This window comes from Aspergillus karnatakaensis, assembly GCF_047715665.1.
Source record: "Aspergillus karnatakaensis strain CBS 102800 unplaced genomic scaffold BJY04scaffold_93, whole genome shotgun sequence".
NCBI lineage: Eukaryota > Fungi > Ascomycota > Eurotiomycetes > Eurotiales > Aspergillaceae > Aspergillus > Aspergillus karnatakaensis.
In genome coordinates, this window is record NW_027395805.1 from 51,355 (window position 1) to 67,448 (window position 16,094).

The 16,094-nt window shown below is 53.6% G+C and overlaps 9 protein-coding genes across 9 annotated transcripts; 4 read left to right on the plus strand and 5 right to left on the minus strand.

Moving 5' to 3' along the window:
* Nucleotides 1-433: 433 nt before the first annotated feature.
* On the plus strand, nt 434-2,101 carry BJY04DRAFT_224532 (major facilitator superfamily domain-containing protein; the record flags this gene model as incomplete). Its single annotated transcript, XM_073717998.1, has 5 exons — nt 434-785; nt 840-935; nt 984-1,084; nt 1,140-1,411; nt 1,459-2,101. 5 exons carry the CDS (start codon nt 434-436, stop codon nt 2,099-2,101), a joined length of 1,464 nt encoding a protein of 487 aa, XP_073564743.1.
* A 161-nt stretch (nt 2,102-2,262) lies between these two features.
* Nucleotides 2,263-4,689, minus strand: BJY04DRAFT_233171 (fungal specific transcription factor domain-containing protein; the record flags this gene model as incomplete). Its single annotated transcript, XM_073719905.1, has 4 exons — nt 2,263-2,896; nt 2,943-3,254; nt 3,378-4,173; nt 4,590-4,689. 4 exons carry the CDS (start codon nt 4,687-4,689, stop codon nt 2,263-2,265), a joined length of 1,842 nt encoding a protein of 613 aa, XP_073564744.1.
* Nucleotides 4,690-4,712: 23 nt separating this feature from the next.
* On the minus strand, nt 4,713-5,379 carry BJY04DRAFT_202924 (FAD-linked oxidase-like protein; the record flags this gene model as incomplete). Its single annotated transcript, XM_073713283.1, has 3 exons — nt 5,183-5,379; nt 4,947-5,122; nt 4,713-4,893 (listed from the first exon to the last, which is right to left on the minus strand). Coding segments are annotated over exons 1-3 (400 nt in total), but the record flags the coding sequence as incomplete, so codon positions are not given.
* Nucleotides 5,380-6,535: 1,156 nt separating this feature from the next.
* Nucleotides 6,536-8,995, plus strand: BJY04DRAFT_211688 (thiamine pyrophosphate enzyme, N-terminal TPP binding domain-containing protein; the record flags this gene model as incomplete). The annotated part of the gene is made up of 4 exons (XM_073714447.1): nt 6,536-6,663; nt 7,127-7,492; nt 7,545-8,683; nt 8,745-8,995. The coding sequence occupies 4 exons, from the start codon at nt 6,536-6,538 to the stop codon at nt 8,993-8,995; spliced, it is 1,884 nt and encodes a 627-aa protein (XP_073564746.1).
* Nucleotides 8,996-9,167: 172 nt separating this feature from the next.
* Nucleotides 9,168-10,558, minus strand: BJY04DRAFT_224535 (Deuterolysin metalloprotease family-domain-containing protein; the record flags this gene model as incomplete). The annotated part of the gene is made up of 4 exons (XM_073717999.1): nt 9,168-9,508; nt 9,566-10,056; nt 10,148-10,322; nt 10,378-10,558. 4 exons carry the CDS (start codon nt 10,556-10,558, stop codon nt 9,168-9,170), a joined length of 1,188 nt encoding a protein of 395 aa, XP_073564747.1.
* Nucleotides 10,559-11,615: 1,057 nt separating this feature from the next.
* BJY04DRAFT_202931 (Zn(II)2Cys6 transcription factor domain-containing protein) lies at nt 11,616-12,026 on the plus strand. The gene is made up of 2 exons (XM_073713284.1): nt 11,616-11,712; nt 11,767-12,026. The coding sequence occupies exons 1-2, from the start codon at nt 11,638-11,640 to the stop codon at nt 11,851-11,853; spliced, it is 162 nt and encodes a 53-aa protein (XP_073564748.1). The 5' UTR covers nt 11,616-11,637; the 3' UTR covers nt 11,854-12,026.
* Nucleotides 12,027-12,221: 195 nt separating this feature from the next.
* BJY04DRAFT_233176 (cytochrome P450) lies at nt 12,222-15,193 on the minus strand. The gene is made up of 5 exons (XM_073719906.1): nt 14,493-15,193; nt 14,211-14,427; nt 14,093-14,161; nt 13,439-14,041; nt 12,222-13,389 (listed from the first exon to the last, which is right to left on the minus strand). The coding sequence occupies exons 1-5, from the start codon at nt 14,706-14,708 to the stop codon at nt 12,965-12,967; spliced, it is 1,530 nt and encodes a 509-aa protein (XP_073564749.1). The 5' UTR covers nt 14,709-15,193; the 3' UTR covers nt 12,222-12,964.
* BJY04DRAFT_202932 (uncharacterized protein) lies at nt 12,596-13,031 on the plus strand. The gene has a single exon (XM_073713285.1). The coding sequence runs from the start codon at nt 12,607-12,609 to the stop codon at nt 12,874-12,876; it is 270 nt and encodes an 89-aa protein (XP_073564750.1). The 5' UTR covers nt 12,596-12,606; the 3' UTR covers nt 12,877-13,031.
* Nucleotides 15,156-15,698, minus strand: BJY04DRAFT_224538 (uncharacterized protein; the record flags this gene model as incomplete). The annotated part of the gene is made up of 1 exon (XM_073718000.1): nt 15,156-15,698. One exon carries the CDS (start codon nt 15,696-15,698, stop codon nt 15,156-15,158), a length of 543 nt encoding a protein of 180 aa, XP_073564751.1.
* Between the last annotated feature and the right edge of the window lie 396 nt (nt 15,699-16,094).

Genomic DNA, 16,094 nt, shown 5'->3' on the forward strand with positions numbered 1-16,094 from the left:
ACTTCGATCGCCGGTTTGACCTCTAGAGAATGGAAACCGAGAACGTACAAGGCTTGACCTTTGGCAACATCTGCCGTCCATTGTACGCCACAAATCGCATTCGCCTCTGTCGGCATTTGTGCAAGGCATCGAAGACTTCCATGTATGGACTCGGGTAAGACCCGAAGCAGCTTACCCCAACCCCGTGGGGAGGATCAAGAGGAGGCGTCTCCAATCAAGCGTGATAATGCGGGGGATAACACGAAGGCGACCAGTAAAACCCTTCTGCTTTGTCAGGTGTCATTTGGGTAGTAACGCAGTAACTGATTCATGAACGCATATGTGTAGCAATCAGAGTCAGTCTTGCTATATATAACCCCTGCTAATATTCCCAGACCCCAGCCCATCAATATCTCCCTAAGCTTGTATTCTCCTGCCAAATTATACCAACAATATGGACTCGACAATCAAACCAGAGATCGAGCCAATGCACATCGACGACATAAACACGAAGCCCCAGCCCGAAGTCCTCGATCCCAAGGCTGAGCGTCGCGTCCTCCGCAAATGTGACCTCCACGTCGTTCCTGTTTTAATGCTTCTCTATCTCCTGGCCTTCCTTGACAGAATCAACATCGGCAATGCTCGTCTACAGGGGCTCGAGAGGGATCTTGGGATGGAGGGTAATGACTATAACCTCGCACTGTTTATCTTCTTCATCCCGTATATTCTCTGCGAGATTCCGTGTAATCTCATCATGAAGAGACTCGCTCCGTCGACTTGGCTGAGTTCCATTATGGCCTTCTGGGGTTTGTATGATCTGTTTCTTGCAGTTTATTACTGGCTAATAGGATCCTCACTAGGTATTATCACAATCTGCCAGGGGTTTGTCCAGAATAACGGTGGGCTCATGGCTTGTCGATTTCTGATTGGAGTGTTTGAGGCTGGATTCCTTCCTGGTGAGCCCACCATTCCACGGCGAACTCTTGGAGAAGCTAACCAGCTAGGCTGTGTCTATCTCATCTCGATGTACTACAAGCGCTATGAACTGCAGTGGCGTCTCACCCTGTTCTTCACTTCCAGCATCCTCGCAGGGGCAGTGAGTGGTGTAAGTACAGCCAGTTTAGCTATCATGGGCAGATCTAATTGGGACCTTCTTCCAGCTCCTCGCCTACGGAATGTCATACATGGACGGCGTCCGAGGATACTCTTCCTGGCGGTGGATATTCATCCTCGAGGGAATCGCTACTGTCGTCGTTGCCGTGATAGCAAAGTTCTTCATCGTCGACTGGCCTGACAAAGCGCGCTTCCTCAACGATGCCGAGCGAGCGATCCTCCAGGCCCGACTCCAATCCGATCAAGGAACATACCGAATGGACCGTCTAGATAAAACGGCAATCAAGCGGATCGCAACCGATGTCAAGATCTATCTAGGGTACACCACCTATCCAAAGACACAGAACCCTCACTGACCAAACCCAGAACAATCATGTACCTCGGTGTCTTAAACACAGGCTACGCGGCCTCTTTCTTTACACCTACCATCCTCAACGAAATGGGCTGGTCGGAACTCGACGCCCAGGTCATGAGCGTACCTGTCTATATCGTCGCCGCAGTCTTGACCCTCTGCATGGCCATCCTCAGCGACCGACTCCGTCACCGGTTCGGCTTCGCAATGGTCGGGTGCCTGGTCGCAACAGTAGGATACAGCATCCTCCTCGCACAAGACTCCGTTACGACAGGCGTCAAGTATTTTGCGCTCTTCGCGGTGGTAGGGGGCGGGTATATCGCACAACCCATCCTCATCGGGTGGCTAAGCAACAATATGAGCGGGCACTACAAGCAAGCCATTGCATCGGCGGTGCAGATTGGATTCGGAAACTGCGGTGGGTTCGTGGCGAGTAATATCTTCATTAAGTCGGAGTCTCCCCACTATCGCTCTGGTTACGGCACGAGTCTGGGGTTGATTTGGGTGTGTGCGCTTGCTTCAATTGTCATGTTCGCCATGCTTGTGAGGGAGAATCGGAAGAGGGAGAAGGGGGAGCGTGATTGTGTGCTACAGCTGGATCAGCGCGAGGTGGAGAACTTGGGAGATGGTCATCCGCATTTCCGGTATACGTATTAGGTCTGGACCTTTTGGTGGCGCTGCTTGTTTCCGAGGATTTTCGGTTGTTTCCCGAGCTTGTGGAGTCATTCAGATTGGTTACATCTGTGGTGCAGGGGCAGGATCTGCATTCAACTTGGCTAGACATAGGGGCTACTGTGGTAATATGGAATGTCATTTGGCTAAAATAAACTGGGTAGTAGCAGTCCGTCATCCAGCTCCTGTAGGAACTGCGCCGGTAACATGATATCACCAATGCCGTTGTCCCAGTGGGACATCAACGGATCGAGGATGTTATATGAAGGATGGCCCAGGTTGGAGGCTTCGAGCAGCCGTGCCTCATGCTGCCCATCCCAGGGCATTCCATTCAGATCAGTGCCTGCCTCGGCCCCATTCGAAGGTTCGGAGGAGCTATTGGGCTGGCCTTGTTGCTTGAGGCCGCTCAGAGCTATTGCGTAATCTCTGCCAGAGGGATGCACATCTGCCATGCGATGTAAGGTCTCGATGCACTTTTCCCATGCACTTTCGCGGTCCCCTCGCTCCGCACCCTCGAACTGCACCCCGCTGGAATCTGCCAGGAGGAGAATGATACCGGCGCTGATGAGATAGAAAACCCCATACCACCACGCCCCGGTCGCATCCTCGGTCGTTGCCCGTGACAGGGAGTGTACAAGGGCACAGGCTGCCTGTACGCAGCCAGAGGCACAGTTTGCACGACAAAGCCCGGACCACCGATCGCCTGTAGAATTTGAGGCTGCAGATGAGCAATACTCGGTAAAGGCCGGGCGATACAATAATAATCGCAAGTGGAGGAATCTGTTGGGTCAGCTATGAGTCGTACTCAGGTTTATAAGTTACCCACCTAGCGTGCAGAACATTCGACTGCCTTTTGAATTCTCGAGGCATGCTACCAGCTCTGCTATCCGCTGTATTCCATCGGAGGGCTGGGTCAAGGGACGCTTCAAAGTCGTCAAAGGCACGGTCAAGGTCCACCATCGCTTGCAGATCTACCTCGGGCTTTCGAGAGCTCTCAGAGCTCTCTTGTGACTCGGCGCAGTGGTAGATCCTCGACAGGATGTTGGAGAGGATCTCTATCAGTCGCATGTTCTCGTAGAGATATTGGTTTCGCGACACCTCGCCGGGAGGGGGGACTGCCTCGTCTTCGGCCAGATACCTGTCATCCATGGGCGATGGTAGCGGTACTTTATCGGGGGGCGTTATAGCTGGTCGACCCATCGTCATGCTCACAAGACTGTCACGGTGAGTAGGGGAAATGAACCGAGGAAGGGGGTCATACATGTCCAGATGTACACAAGCACACCACGCCCGCCATCGCATTTCTCTCTCTAGCCTTGTGAAGCCTTTCGCCTGCCGACTTAGGTGCAGGCCAATGCCAATAGATATACGGTGAGCCATCCCGACGACGTTCCAGCATCGTTTAGGGTATGCGGTACACTGTAAGTAGGTTGCGACCAGAAGTAAAGCCTGCACATGGGCTAAACTACCGCTGTCAAAAATGTCGATGCTGATCAGCGCTTTCATGCGCTCAGAGAACATCAGCGACGTGCTTCGTTTGGCATGTGAGGGTAAATTCGAGAACTCGCAGCCCAGGGCAAGCATTGCGTTCAAGGCACAGTAGAATACAGCGGTCGGGCAATCACGGCCTCCAACGCCAACATCCGGCAAGTCGTTAAGGTTGTTAGGACCATTTGCAGTCCAGATATAGTTGTAGGTGGTCATGAAGCTGGCCTTGTGCACCCAGGGATAGAACAGGTGCGGGCTGTTGAAGTAGACATCGAGCAGAAAGTCGGCGGTCTTTCTCGGTGGTAGCGCATAGTCGTCGGAGAGCAGAGCAGAATGTGTCGTCGTCTCACAGGATACGTTGCACGATACTGGTGTATTGACCGAAGGGGTAGCCGTCAGCTGCGTTGGTCGAGTGGGCTGGCGCCTGGGAGGGGTATGGGCGCACTCCTGCACCAACGACACGATCGAAGTCTGTCCGAAGTATTGATCGCGAATATCAGTCTCCCTAATGTCGCCGACCGCAGCGCCCATGGCACTGATCGAATTTGGGAGGGAGGTTGTCGCCGGAACTGGATAGTGTTCGCATGGCTCGGAGGGTTGGTGGCTCGGCGCGATGGTGGGCGCAGGGGTACTGACGACAGGCTGGCCGCTGGGACTTCTGTATGGAGTGAGATCCAGCGGCGCTGATGGTTGGCGAGTTGAATTCTCAAGCTGGGTGATATGGTCGCGCAGCGACTGGATATAGGCTCGCTCGGTCTGGTACTTGGCTGTCTCTGCGATGACCATGTACTCGCAGAGCTCTGCATCGTTCCCCCGGCGTCGACAGGTGCCGCAGATGGGCCTGTTCCCATCACAACGCACTTTGCGTTCTCGACAGCTTCGACAGGCCAGGGGCACTCGCCTGCGTTTAGGCGAGGGTGGGTCCTCAGACTAACAGCATTCGATCGGTCAGTCAGTCAGTCAGAGACTTAGGGTTGTTAGCTACATATGGAATAATAATTACTGACATTCGGCATGTGGACTCCGACCAGGGCTGTGAAAGTGAAGTCTGGGGAATGCAGGCGAGGAGGAGGAGCGGGAAACATCCGGTTTTAACAGTCTGGCTAACTCCCGAATTACAGTCCCGAGCTCGGGATTTATCCTTAGACTACATAATCAAAGACCTTCCCCGGATTCATCAGCCAGTGGGGGTCCAGGGCTGCCTTGATGTTTCTCATCACCGTCAGAGATCCTTCTCCCACCTCCTTCTCCAAGAATTCCTTCTTTCCCAGTCCGATTCCGTGCTCTCCCTATAGTCTATTGTCAGTAACTACAAGTAACGTAATGATGGTGTCAGACCCACCGTACATGTCCCCTCCATCTCCAGTGCTCTCTCGACCATGTCATGCACGCACTTGACCACCATCGAGCGCTCCTTCTCGCCGTCGAACAAGATTGTCTCGTGGAAGTTGCCGTCGCCAATATGGCCGAGCATGCTGCCAAACAGCCCAAGCTCATTCAAGTCTCTTTTCGAGATTTCTAGTAGCCTTCATCAGGATTTTCTCCACCTGAAAGATAGAGAGTCGACTCTTCACTCACCAACAAGATCAGGAACCTTGGACAAGGGGACTGCCACGTCTGTAGACCAGACTTCATTACCGGACTTTCGCAAGCACATCATACTCCACAAGGCTTCCTTGCGTGCTGACCACAGGGCATCCTGTTTCTGCTTGTCCTGCTCCACTTGAAAGTCGCTGCCACCGTTCTTTCGTACGATCTCTCGGACACCGGCGATGTTATCCTGCACTCCTGCTTTGGTGCCGCTGAACTTGAAGAACAGGGTGGGAAGCACCTTCCACTGTCGCCCGGTGCCTCCCATCTGGTTGACAACGTCCATTTGCACGTCGTCCAGGATTTCGACCGCACCAACCGGGATTCCCGCATGGATCACTTGGGTAGCTGCCACGGCCGCATCTCGCATGGTCGGGAATGTGGTCACTGCAACTCCAGTCTGCTCCGGGATGGGAGCAAGCTTCAGCGTAGCCTCGGTCACAAACCCGAGGGTCCCTTCGGAGCCGGTAAAGAGACTGTTCAGGTTGTAGCCTGCCGACGACTTTCTACAAGTCTGTCAGTATTCACTCCTCTTGATCATACAGCGGACTCACCTCGGTCGCTTTCGTGTTGTGATGATTTGTCCGTCTGGCAGAACAACGGTCAGGTTGACGACCCAGTCCTTCATCGTGCCATACCGGACCGCATTCGTGCCACTGTTCTGTTAGCCTGTTTACCCCCTTCGCGTCTCAGTATGTACCTACCTGCAGTTCGTTGCCACCATTCCACCAATCTTAGCCTATGGAAATCAGTAGCAAATTCGGAGTCATGACGGTAGGGGACACCAACCGGTGGCCCAGGGTCGACGGGAAAGAATAGTCCGCTATCCTTGATCGATGCGTTCATGTCCATCCAGGACACGGATGGCTGCACCACGATATCCATACTTCATTTTCGGTCAGCAACTGCCGGACAGTGCGGTAGTCAAAACTTACTCCTCAGGATGAAATGCTACGACCTGGTTCATGTTCATAAAGTCAACACTCACGCCACCGAAAGGCGCAGAGAAATGCCCTTCTACACTCGAGCCCCCGGAGTAGGGAACTATTCCATCGTCAGTCGCCGGCACTGTATACTCGAGCAGGAATGTTGACGTACTCATCGGAACTTTATACTTGTGGCAGATCTTCGCAATCTCGGCAACCTCTTCGGTGGACTTGGGGAAGGCCACGGCGACAGGAAGACTGTCAATGTTGATCGATGACCACTCAGAGTATCCGTGGGCTTTAAGGTCATCATCATCCGTGCTGATGCTCTCTTCGCCGAGCTTCTTCTCAATCTCGTCGACCGCCTAACGTCAAGTTAGCACATAGATAAAACAAAACCGGTTGACCGGACCACATGCCTTTCGCATCTCATCGCGTGTGGCGTACGCGGGCTGTTTGGCTCCCTGCTTTTGACCCTGTGAGTTGTAGGACTGCACCAGGCCACCGCCAACAACTACTCCTGACCCAACAGCAAAGAGCGAGGTGAGCAAAGGACTCCAACCCCGTGATTGCGACGTCGAAGCATCACTCTGGTTGTGGTTTTGCTCGAACGTGCGGCGGGTTGTAGCGAATCGCCGCGCTGCAGCTCGCCCAACGGTTGTCCGGCAAGCGCTCGAGCGCCAATTTGATCTCTGTAATGATCGGAACATGTTGTAAGCATCGGTCGCAAATTATGTCTCATCAATCAATCGCATCTACCAAAGTGCCCCTATATAGTTCCCTTCCAGGCCGACTTCCGGGGCTCGGGAAATACCCGAAGCTCCAATCACAACAATTCGCCTCCATCACGGCTAGAACGGCAATCCGACCATGCTCTACTTGTTATAAGATGTCACTGCATTGCGACCGAGCTTTGGGTTTGTCTAGAGGATTCCCTGATCTCAGCTCGCATCATCATGTACGTACCTCCACCGAGATCTGGCTCACTAGTCTAACCCACCTGCAGGTATACCGCATCATACGCCTTCTTCGAAGCACTATGGGAGCTCGGGGTGAGGAACTGCTTCGTGAACCTGGGGTCTGACCACCCCAGTATCATGGAGGCCATGGCCAAGGGCGTTAAGGAGCGACCCGACAGCTTTCCTCGCATTTTCACCTGTCCGAACGAGATGGTGGCTCTCTCCATGGCCGACGGATATGCGCGAGTCACAAATCAGCCGCAATGCGTGATTATCCACGTCGATGTCGGCACTTCTGGTCTTGGTGCTGCAATTCACAATGCTGCTATTGGTAGAGCGCCCGTTCTGATCTTTGCTGGTTTGTCGCCATTTACCTTGGATGGCGAGATGCGCGGCTCGAGGACGGAGTATATGTATGGACCCACGTCTTATATTTCAGGCATTGATGGCTGACTGCTCCTTCAGCCACTGGCTCCAAGACGTGCCTGATCAGAAGCAAATCGTGGCACAATACTGCAAGTACACCGGTGAGATCCGCACTGGTAAGAACGTGAAGCAGATGGTCGGTCGCGCCCTGCAGTTTGCCACCTCCGATCCAAAGGGTCCGGTCTACCTGATGGGCGCGAGAGAGGTCATGGAGGAGGACATCATTCCAGCTCCCTTAAATCCGGAACATTGGGGCCCTAGTGCTCCATCAGCACTGCCTGCCTCTGAGGTTCAATACCTTGCAGAAGAGCTCGTCCGCGCAAAAAAACCTCTTCTCATCACAGGATACAGCGGTCGGAATCACGAAGCTGTCGGTGCGCTCGTAGAACTTGCAAACAGTGTGAAGGGTCTGCAGGTCCTTGATACTGGAGTCTGCGACATGTGCTTCCCATCAGACCATCCTGGTTCTCTTGGAGTACAGTACGGCTCTCATCCTGCAATCAAGACAGCAGACTTGATCCTCATTATTGACTGTGACGTGCCCTGGATCCCAACGCAATGTCGCCCGCAGGAATCCGCCCGCATCTTCCACATTGATGTCGATCCTTTGAAGCGACTCATGCCTCTAGCTTATGTGCCGGCGCTCCGCCGATACACCGCAGACGCTCACACCTCGATTAGCCAGCTGGTGTCGTTCATTCAGTCTTCGCCAGACATCCAGAAGACGCTAAGCTCATCAGAATACACAGATCGATGGACTGCCCTCGTCAAACAACACCAGGAACGAACCCAAAGTCTCGATGCCCTATCCACCACAACCAACAATACCTTCAACGCATCCTACCTCTGCCAACAGCTCAAACAGCTCCTCCCCAACGACACAATTTTCGCCGTCGAAGCCGTAACAAACAGCATCCTAGTCGCTGACCAGATCCGACCGACTGGTGCCGGCCAATGGATTAACTGCGGTGGCGGCGGACTCGGATGGAGCGGCGGGGGAGCCCTAGGCATCAAGCTGGCAGCCGATGCAGCTGCCCGTGCTCGAGGTGAGAATAAGGGACCGATGGTCGTCCAGATTGTGGGCGACGGCACATTCCTCTTCAGCGTGCCATCCAGCGTCTACTGGATTTCGAACCGGTATCAGATCCCAATCCTGACCATCGTTCTCAACAACAAAGGTAAGAAAATGGCCCTACAGTAAATCTAGATCTGGGCAACAGCTGACCGTTTACCTCGTAGGATGGAACGCCCCCCGTCGCTCAATGCTCCTCGTCCATCCAGAAGGTGTCGGCTCAACGCTGACCAACGGCGAGCTGAACATCTCCTTTGATCCTAGCCCCGATTACTCGGGAATTGCCCGCGCGGCTAGTGATGGAGTCATCCATGGCGTTCGCGTGAAAGAGGCGGACAAGCTTGAATCTGTACTCAAGGAGGCTATTGAGATTGTGCAAGGTGGCACTTCGGCGGTTGTTGATGCGTTTGTTCAGTGATGAATTATTGATTGCAGTAACGACCTTAGATGAATCAGATGCAAGTTCAACCAACCTAATGTCTACAAGTATGGACCGATGAACCTCTGACTCGTAGTATGGTGTAGGTTATTGTGTATAGCCTGTGGAAAACCTCCTCTTCATGCCGGCACAACAAATCAGTGCTTGCACTCTACTCCAGACTGATCGGACCTTGACTGGTAGCCGCCTCCCCATGCAGTGTTCCTGTCTGCCATCTAAACAGTGTCGTCTTCCGCTTCTGTGCATTGTACATGCTCGTCAGCCACTCAATCAAGTCCTGGAAAGTGTTTCCAGCAGGTTCAGCTCCGTCTACAACTGTTGTAGGTCGTGCTGTCTGTCCTGTAGCGTTCGCTGTAGAGGTAGCCGCCGCTGCCGATGTTGTGGTGACCCACTTGCCTGATTGCGGCGAGCCAAAGTCCTCATCAGTCGAGCTGCTGTTGCCAGGGTCTGCCATGCGGAAGGAAGGGCCAGCCCCGCAGGAACCGTAGACCTCTAGTATCACGATTAGCTGACGATGATAATATCCAGAAGATGAGAAGAGGGTTATACCTGACGCGTAAAACGCAAACGAATCCGCATTCCTCAACGCGCTCGCGGTATCCAGAGTCTGCACCGCCTGAAACCCATACACGATATCTAGCGTTCTGTGAGCGAAAACACCGGTCGAATGCGAGTACTCATGGAGTGCAATCCCGCCCTGATCCAGGTATCCGCAGTAGTTCGCCTCGGGAAGAGTATCATAGTAAACATGGCAGTTGACAATGACATTCAGAGTCGGGTACGCCACCGCGCCGATGTTTCCGCTGCAGTCATCCTGAGCGCGAGGCGTGCAGAAGTACGAGATTCTGCCGCGCGACGTTGCTTCCGCGCCGATTGCTTCAGGACGGCTGGCGACTTCGTTCAAAACTTGCGGGTGTGTGGTTTTGAAGAACTTTTGAAAGTTGTTGCTTGCGCCGCGGCGGGCGTCTGCTCCGCCGGCGAGTGGCGGCTTGGGCGCGCTGGGTGTAGACCGGGTCGGAGCAGTAGAGGGTACTGCGGGCCTGGAGGTGGTTCGCTGATGTGGTGAATGGGATCTTGTTGGAACGGTAAGGGGAGGTCAGGAAGGTTGTTTTGTCTGTGAGCGTCGTGTACTCTACAGCTCCGTCTGCCACAGCTGTATAGTTCGCACCGGGGGAAAGGGCATAAATGGTAGAAACATCGAAGACCGATGTGAGCGTCTCATTTGGTTTGAGCCAGATAAAGGCCTCCTCGGTGAGGTGTGAAAGACGGTATTCCACATTGGCACCGATGAAATCGGCATCAGAACCTGCATTTCATGATTAGCGGTTCATTCTTGCGGGTCTATCGGAAATGTCACGTACCAGTGTTGCCGTCGATGCTCACTTTCGTGGTCTCCACAGGATCCAGGATACCGCCTCTTCGAACCAGCCGAAGGGTTTGGTTAGCGACTTTAGTCACCTCAGCTTTGACTGTGGTGTGTCCAAGCAGCAGCAGAGAGACATCAAACGATGGCTGCGATGCGTCCTGGGCCTGCCGGGGCATCGAGACTGGGTGACCAGCAGCTAGAGCCAATCCTGCCGCCAGGGCAAAGATGCGAGACAATATCATTATGAAGAGGTGAAAAGAGTGACTGAGAATTAGAAACAGAAAGAACGAGTGACTGCCCAGATTACTGCTGGAAATCATCACGTCCTGGAGCAGTTCAGCGACTTATATAGACCCTTTGTGGAGGGCATGACTCGAGAAGCAGCACCTCCTTTTGTTTCGACAATGCCATGATGATGGAATTGAATAATAAGGTTGCGAACGGCCATGATCCCAACTCAGACAGGTGGTGAGCAGGCCCGGGGACCTAGCTGATGAGGTGAAACCGATCTCGTTATCTTGGCCGTTGCAGATTTCCTTGACGAACCACATCGCCAAGGCCACGTGTGGTCTCGGACCCTGAGACTCAGCTCCGCTGACTCGAGGATTCAATTGGAGGTATCAGACTCAGAGAAGAACTGAGAGGCTGAGCCTTGAGACTTGAGACTTGGGACGGACGCGTCGTGTGCCAAAATAATGCCTCAGGCAGAAGGATCCATTTATCGCTGGTCTTTTGTCCAATCTGATTGGCTAATCAGTTAACCAATCGGACAAGACTCCCTAGCTCTTTTGATCCTGCCGCCCGCGCGACCTCGGGATGATGAACCTGTCAATGATATCAAGTAGCTCAGATTAAGAATAACTAGTAGCTATGATTTAAGTAAATCTGCGGAGCGAGAACAGTAAGTCTGTATAATCACAAAAAATCCTTCTCGACATGTAGTTCCGAGATCCTGTGTTGGTTTCTTGGCTTATGTATCCTCGGGTGGTAACAGAAATATATAATGGATCCATGGATCAATCAACTACATGTTAAGGTGAACGGAGATGAAACTGATTGCACTACCGTACCACATTTACTGTACCAAAGATCTGCAGATAGGCTAGATCAACTAGATCAAGGATGTAGTCAACTGTCGAGCAGCTCTGAGCCGTCGAGGCGAACAGCAGCGCCGTCACCTGACCTGTGGAACAAGGACCAGCGAGACTGCCGATCGCGAATTCATTCTCACGACGTACCTGTCAATGCCATCGAGATGCCAAAAGCAACTCGCAAGTTCCATCGAAAATCGCGGACGGGATGTTTAGAATGCCGCGCACGGCGCATCAAGGTGTGTTTCTCCTCTACCTAATCGCTGGCGTGGGTGCTAAGGCGAGGACGGTAGTGTGACGAGACGCGTCCATCCTGCGGCAACTGCGACCGTGCCAGCATGGCTTGCCATTTCCAACCTCGACCTCAACCTCGACCCTAAGAATCATCCCCGAGGACTCTGAATATCCAGGATCTGCCGTCGCCTGCTCCAACTCTGCCTCCCAGCGATCCCACCATGGCCGTCGACATGTTGGACCTGTCCCTGATGCATCACTATACGACTGTGACTTCGGCCTCGCTCTTTGGGAAAGACCAGCAGGAGCTGTGGCAGATCGAAATTCCCATTATGGCGCGGTCAAGTCCGCTCCTGATGCATGCCTTACTGGCAACGGCTGCCCTGCATCTGGCCGTCTTGCACCCGGACGATTCAAACGCCTCCTCTTACAAGACCCGCGCGTTATACCATCACGGCCTTGGTCTGGGGCTTTTTAATGCCGAGATTGCCAGGCTTCCCGCTGACAGTCGAGATAGCCATGTTCTTTTCGCCTTTGGCCTCCTGATCATATGGGCGTATGCATCGCCTCGAATCACCAGCAGCTCCGACGATGAGAGCAATGACCTTGACACACTCCTGTCATCGTTGGAGCTAGTCCGCGGCAACAAGGTTATCTTTGAGCTGCAGAGCGACCGTATTCTTGCTCAGCCGATTGGTCGCTTCACGCAAGCTAAACCAAAGTCACACACAGCCCGATCAAATCGCGCCTTGACCCCGTCTCTTGCGGCAACTGTCAGAAACCTTCGTAAGCAAGCCATAGACTTTGTCGACAGCATGGCTATCGATCACCTGGAGCGCTTTCTGCTCGATACATTCGCTGCTGACCCATTAGAAAGCAGCAGTGAGTCAGACATCGACATGCGTTTGCCTCTTGGTTGGCCTGCTGTGGTCGACAATGGCTTCTGGGAGCGCCTCAGAAGGCATTCGCCGACTGCTCTGCTGATCCTGATGCATTACTGTATCATCCTACGGTACTACGAACATCGTGCCTGGTGGATGGAAGGGTGGTCTGAAAAGCTTTTCGTCGCTGTGGAGAGAGCACTGGATCAGGTCAAAGGACCAAGTCATACTGATGCGTGGTATATGATAACGGGAGGGGTATGGGATCAACTTTCCCAGATGAACTAGAAGGTTGCCGACTGTATGAGGAGGAAGACCTGTTCAACATCTAGTGTGCAGATTATCTACAGGCTAGCGAACCGGCGACAACGCCACCTTACAGCTCTATCTCGGCCACCCTTCGTCGAATCTGAATCTGTGCTCTCGGCTCAGCAACCATGCCCAGTCCTGCCTGGAGCGGCTTTGGGTCGATCCACTGCTCGGTGAATCTCACGTCGTACTTGAGTAGAATATGACAGAGCGCGATTTTGATCTCGTTCGCGGCAAAGAATCGCCCCGGACAGGCGTGCTTCCCAAACCCGAAGCCCATGTGCTCTGGCGAGGGCGAAACTAGCTGGGCAGATGTCTCATGGCCCGGCATGTCGCGGAGCTTGAGAAAGCGGTATGGGTCGAACCTGAGTGCTTCAGGATACACCTTGTCATCCCACATACTCTCGCCAGAGACAAAAAGCATCGAGTCCTTCGGGACGATCGTACCGTCAGCTAGCGTTATCTTCCTATCGGCCTGGCGACGCATGGACACTGTACATGGTCAGTGGATAGTTCCTACAGGAGGAAGAAGAGTGATTACCAATGCTGGTTGGCTTCAAACGTTGACTCTCCTTCAAGACACTGTCCATCAGCTTGAGCTTATATAAGGTCGTCTTCGCCCATCCGTCGGACTCGATCACGGTGATAATCTCCTTACGCAGCTCCTCGACCAGGCCGTCATGCTGCATGATATCGTACAGCACCTGGGTAAGCATGTCGGAGGTAGTATGTATGGCACCGAGTGACAGACCGAGTTGGGCAACAGCAGCATCGTATGGACGGCCCTTGGCACACTGCTCCATCCATTCCATCGCGTCTGCGTACTTTTTTGGTGCTTCACCATTGGAGATCGTAGCCTGTTTCTCTGCCTTTCGCCTCTCTAATACGGGGACGATGATCTTGCGAGCCTCTTCCACCTCAGCCTGGATCTTTCGGGTTGTTGAGAGGAAATACACGACAATTGGACGCAGCAACGACGGCCACAAGCGTAGGTCTTCGGCAGCGAAAAAGGAATCGACGGTGTAGTCTACGGTGATCCGAAGCCAATCAGGGTTGCGGCAGAGCTGGTCGCCGAGGAAGACCTTGGAGGAGAGCTGGGCGACAATCTGCAAAAGAGTCGACTTTAGGGGAATTGCGTGCCATTCTATATCGATCAGTCAGCGTCGCTACCCACTTGACTTTGGTAGAAACGTACCATGGTTGTCAGTCCAGTTTTTCTGCAAAGCATGAGTCGTTTCATCCGATAGCGGCTTCGTTACACTGCCTGTGCGAAATCAGTCATTGCCATTGTTTCTCATTGAGAATAAACGTACCCAGACTTTGGGTCAACTTCATCCTCACGGCATCTTGAACAATTTCATCTGCTCTCGTTCCCTGCTTGAAGGGCTCGAATCCGGGCAACTCGGCATGGAAATCGGTCGCAATAGCCCTGCCGAAACTCAGTGCATCATGGCTTCGGATCTCATGGGCGTACTTGGGGCTTAGCACAAGTCTACGTCCATTATCGGAGATGATGTTGAATGCAGGCCACTGTCAAGACAACCGAAGGATTAGATTTGCTAGGAGGATCTGGATGCAGTGTATCGGGGTTGTACCTTGGCGAGGCCTTCCTTGATGAGGGCTCGGCCATTTGCTAGGAACCGCTTCTGGGCATTCGTCGAACGCCACTCCGAGGAACGTTTTCCATTGGCGAGAGGGAGAGACGATGGGGATTGGAGAAGGTACAAAGCGCCCAGCGCCAGCAAGCCCAAAGCTACGACGAGGCCTGTTCGGGGATCGGACAAGGAGGTTGTATCTGTCATTTGGAGCATGTTGTTGTTGGACCGTTGTAGCCAAAGGATCCCCAGACCAGGCTGGCAAAGAAACTTGTTTATAACAGCAGGAAAGACTCGAACATCCGGGTCAGGGGAGATCCGAGTGCCGGTCCGTGGAGAGCGTATACCGGACGTATGCTCCGATCCTTGGGTGCGTATAGAGCGTATTCCGGGATAGGAATCCGATCGTCATTTCCAGCGGGGAGATCTGCAGATCTCCTTCACTCCGAACCAACGACAGAAGAAGAATTGGAAACCGGTTCCACTGGAGAGACGTGAAACATTAAGCGAGAAACGAAGAGCGATAAACGAGGAACGAACAACGAGGCCAACTGCAGCGTCATGGAGGAGTTGATTGCTCCCAGTCAGCCCTCACTCCGCACTGTCTCCTACGCCGGCTCTTAGGAATCACTCACATTCGCAAACAGCAGGATTGTATCTTCTCTAGGGCAGTTCGTGCATGGTAGCCTCCCTCCCTGCGGGCAACTCCGAGGCCGGCACCGCCTCCGTCGCAGCCAGTTCGGGGATGACTGGCTTCTTCGTTTGTGCGCGTGGTCTCCCACCGGCATGGTAATTGCTGCTTACTGTTGACTTTCGACGTCGCCGCCAAAACCACCAGGCTGAGACGACTACCAGGCAGAAGGCAACACCGGCTCCAATCACCGGACCGGCGATCCAGGCTTCTGACGATGACCCCTGTGAGGCTGAAGCTTCGTGTGTGTCTGTCTCGGAGGGCAGTCCGGGCACCAATGTTGCGGCTGTCACGGTCGTGACGTTGGTCGGTATGTCGGTCGGTGAGTAGGTGGAAGTTGTTGTTGTCGTTGTGGAATCAGGTACCGACGCAGCCAACAGGGCCAATCCACAAGTGACCGTGAGAACTGCATCGAAATTCAAGTAATCCGACCGGGTAAAGGAGAACGGGTTTTCTGTGACTCTGGTTTCGCCCGGCAGTGTCCATCCGACTCCCCCAGAGCAGTCTGCTGTCATGGAGGACACATGGCACTCGATCGAGTCAGTACGTGCGAACCATGCACCTGGATTTACACCCGTAGTTAGTCGGCGGGTTGCGGTGCATTGATGGGTTGTTGGCCCGGTTGTTAAAGCGATGGGCAGACCGAGGCTGGTACATTGTTCGTTGTCGGTCGAGCAGGAAAGCATGATTGTGGTCACATCGCGGCTTGGCTCGACAGACAAAATGCTCCCAGCGGCCACTGTCGCTATGTCGCCGAGCAGATACGGGAACAGGGGCAATTCAGGTACTGAGTTTGTATGCAGAGGAGTATTCAAGGCTGGTGCTAGAAAGGGAAGAATGCGAGCAGGCGCGCGCGCTGTCAAGAACAGCAGGGTCTTGCAAGCATCCTGCTGCGCGCCCTGCAGGGGTAG

What these genes read in the sequence shown, in the direction of transcription:
- BJY04DRAFT_202931 (XM_073713284.1), top strand. Translation starts at nt 11,638, where the DNA reads ATGCCAAAAGCAACTCGCAAGTTCCATCGAAAATCGCGGACGGGATGT. An exon ending in GCCGCGCACGGCGCATCAAG is followed by an intron (nt 11,713 to 11,766) that starts GTGTGTTTCTCC and finishes CGAGGACGGTAG; the next exon opens with TGTGACGAGACGCGTCCATC.
- BJY04DRAFT_202932 (XM_073713285.1), top strand. Translation starts at nt 12,607, where the DNA reads ATGCGTTTGCCTCTTGGTTGGCCTGCTGTGGTCGACAATGGCTTCTGG.
- BJY04DRAFT_233176 (XM_073719906.1), bottom strand. Translation starts at nt 14,708, where the DNA reads ATGCTCCAAATGACAGATACAACCTCCTTGTCCGATCCCCGAACAGGC. An exon ending in AAACTGGACTGACAACCATG is followed by an intron (nt 14,042 to 14,092) that starts GTACGTTTCTAC and finishes TGATCGATATAG; the next exon opens with AATGGCACGCAATTCCCCTA. An exon ending in TTTGAAGCCAACCAGCATTG is followed by an intron (nt 13,390 to 13,438) that starts GTAATCACTCTT and finishes GACCATGTACAG; the next exon opens with TGTCCATGCGTCGCCAGGCC.